Genomic DNA, 3107 nt, shown 5'->3' with positions numbered 1-3107 from the left:
ATAATCCTTCTTTCTCCGTCTTAATAACCTTCTTGTTCCAAAAAAGCGCCTAACCCCCAGGGTGACGCATCAGTGTACAGAATGGTTTTGTCTTTTGCATCGAAATATCCTCTCTTAATCAAATCATTTTCTGTTGCAATTTTCAACTCCTCAAACGCATCCTGTTGTTCTTTTTTCCATTCGAATTTTACTTTTTTTTTTAACAACAAATCCCTTAAGGGTTTTGTCCTATGCAAAAATCCTTTTATGAACGGGCTTATAAATGTTATCATGCCCAAAAAACTCCGCACCTTGGACACGTCTTTTGGTCTATCGAACTTTAATATGTCTGAAATCTTCTCTTTGGTGGGGAGAATAACTCGTCCGTCGATTGTGAAACCCAAAAAATCAACTTTCTCCTGATTATATAAAGATTTTCCTCATTGATCGTTAGGTGATTTATCTCAATCACCCTTTTTACTTCCTTCACTAATTTCTCTAACTCCTCTAAAGATCACCCATAAACTAGAACGTCATCCATGTATACCACTAAATTCTTACAATCTGCAAATAACATCTCCATAACACTCTGAAACAACTCAGGTGCACACGACAACCCAAAAGGCAACCTCGTGAATCGCATCAAACCGTTAGCCGTCATAAAAGTGGTTAAATGGCGCACCTCTTCGTAAAGTACTATATGAAAATATGCATCCTTTAAGTCTATCTTAGTGAAAAATAATTTTCCTCCATTATGAGGTATGTCAGCCCACACTTTCTCAAGCGACGGCATTGGTTAGGGCTCACGAACTATCGCCTTGTTCACCTCCCGATAATCTATAACCATTCCGAAATCCTTCTGACCCTTCGGAACTAGCACCATTGGTGATACAAATGATATCGTGCTACGTCTCCTATCAGCCCTTTCTATAATCTGCCTTCTCTCCATGTCTTCAAGTCTTTCATTAACTGCTTTCTCGAACGCAATTGGGACGTTATATCTAATTATGCGCTTTGGTATCACTGATGTGTCTATTCGGAATTTTACCAGTTCCCCACCGATTTTCGGAAATTTGACCCACTGATCAGCCGCACCTGGCCCTGATTCACTGTTGCCGATGCTTGTGTTTCTCCCAACTAATTTGGCACAATTTATCTCCTTCTTTAGCAGCCCTAGCCCTATCCGTATTAATTTTAATTACTTGCCGTTTGAAAACCGAGAAGTGAAATCTCGGTACCGTTCACTACAAAAAACTTGGCCAAATGCCTGTCCAGCAGTTTCACCCCCACATAAGCCTTAAATGAACACATCACTTCTAACGGTCGATGAGTGGCATATCCTTTCAAAATTTCTTCCGGGTGCAATGTAATTAATGTCTTGAATTACAGAACTACATTCTTCCTTGATCCTCTCCCAGCCTTTCTTAGTTACCGTATTCACAGTCGCCCCCGAATCCACCAAGAATTTAAACTCCACCGATCCTATAACACAATTCACGATACACGGATCACTTATCACCCCAGGTGACGTCGCCTTGCCAGTTATCAGCTAAAATATAAAAAAATAAAAAAGAAAAGAAAAGAAAACAAATAAGTATACCAGCACACGATTTAAATTTAACAAAAAGTGTAACTTTTAATTTCCTATATTTATTTCAAAACAAAAGAAACATTTTTTTTCACTCCGGAACGTCAACTTCTACCTGGTTGACACGCTTGGCTTCTTGTTTCATTCCCAATGTATTATGGTTTCTTTTTGCTGCAAAGCAAAATTCGGCAAAATGGCCGGTTCTTCCACAGGAGAAACATTTCGCGCGAAATGCTTTGCATTGGCCCCAACCGTGCGCACGTCCGCACTTCGTACAGAGTCGCATTCCTCCACGCATTTCCTCATTGTTCTGTACTCGAGAACCTGCAGCTCGCATTTTACTCCACATTGTCTCGTAAGGCTTATATCGATTAGCCGGAACTTTCGCCAATACGTTCACCGATCTTATCAATGCTCGTCGATCATCTTGACTTTGCGCGGAGTTCCCTTCTTCTCCTTCCGGCTTCCTCTCCACCTCTTCCGTCCGAATGAAAGCGAGATGTTTTCCATGGCTAATTACTCGTTCTAAATTGTCACCGAAAAAGTTTGCCATTTCGTAAAGTTTAGCAGATATTTCTGGAACCGATCGCCGTTGCCTGCATTATCTCTTCCTCACGCTGCGCACCCACGAACTCGCATAACACCGCTTGCTTTTCAAGACGCAGCACCCAGTCCGCAAATGGTTCATGCACTTTCATCTTCATCTCACGGAACTTCATCCTCTCTTTTGATGCGTCGCACTAATCACTAAAATAATCGTCAAGTGCGCGGATAGTTTCGTTGTAAATATCCTCCGATTCAGACGGCAAATTTCGCTGCTGCATTTCGATGATGCTCAACAAATAGCTTCCCGCAAAAATCTATAGGCCCGTTACACGGGTTTTTGAATCAACAAGCGCTTTGCATGCCACTATCCTCTCAAACTTATCTCGAAACCGTATCCATTCCGCCATGTGTTTCCCAAGCGGCATCGCTGCCCGCACAACAAAATCGAGCAGTTTTTGAGCTCGCTTTCTAGCTCGCTTTCCGCCGAAACCGATCGAGAGAGCGAGCAGAAACGTCCGAAGAACCGAACGAAGCTCTTGATCGGTTGAAGCGTTTACGGTATTTCGAGAGAGCGCGCTGTATGTGTATGTTTCTTTTTGACAAAAAAGCTCCGGTACGCGACCGTGTTGGCGCAAAAATGATAATGGCCGAAAAATAGTTCACACCCACGATCTCTTTCTCCCCTCCTTCCCCTCTTCTCTATTCTTTTTCCTCACTTTATCATTGTTGGTTCTTGCTCTCTAGCTACATTGAGCGAGAGGTTGAAAAGTTTTCGATCGCTTTGCGCAGCGGGTGTGTATGTCTCTATTTGACAAATAGAAATTCGCGCGAAATGTTTCTCCTGTGGAAGAACCGGCCATTTTGCCGAATTTTGCTTTGCAGCAAAAAGAAACCATAATACATTGGGAATGAAACAAGAAGCCAAGCGTGTCAACCAGGTAGAAGTTGACGTTCCGGAGTGAAAAAAAAAAAAATGTTTCTTTTGTTTTGAAAT

The 3107-nt window shown here is 42.1% G+C and overlaps 1 protein-coding gene across 1 annotated transcript; it reads right to left on the bottom strand.

Moving 5' to 3' along the window:
• Window positions 1-905: 905 nt before the first annotated feature.
• Window positions 906-2447, bottom strand: LOC121601973. The gene is made up of 2 exons (XM_041930766.1): window positions 1683-2447; window positions 906-1528 (listed from the first exon to the last, which is right to left on the bottom strand). The coding sequence occupies exons 1-2, from the start codon at window positions 2118-2120 to the stop codon at window positions 1277-1279; spliced, it is 690 nt and encodes a 229-aa protein (XP_041786700.1). The 5' UTR covers window positions 2121-2447; the 3' UTR covers window positions 906-1276.
• Between the last annotated feature and the right edge of the window lie 660 nt (window positions 2448-3107).

The sequence above is a fragment of the Anopheles merus genome, unplaced genomic scaffold, assembly GCF_017562075.2.
Source record: "Anopheles merus strain MAF unplaced genomic scaffold, AmerM5.1 LNR4000252, whole genome shotgun sequence".
Lineage (NCBI taxonomy): Eukaryota > Metazoa > Arthropoda > Insecta > Diptera > Culicidae > Anopheles > Anopheles merus.
Note: the sequence above shows the minus strand (reverse complement) of the source record. Positions and strands in the feature narration are given on the sequence as shown.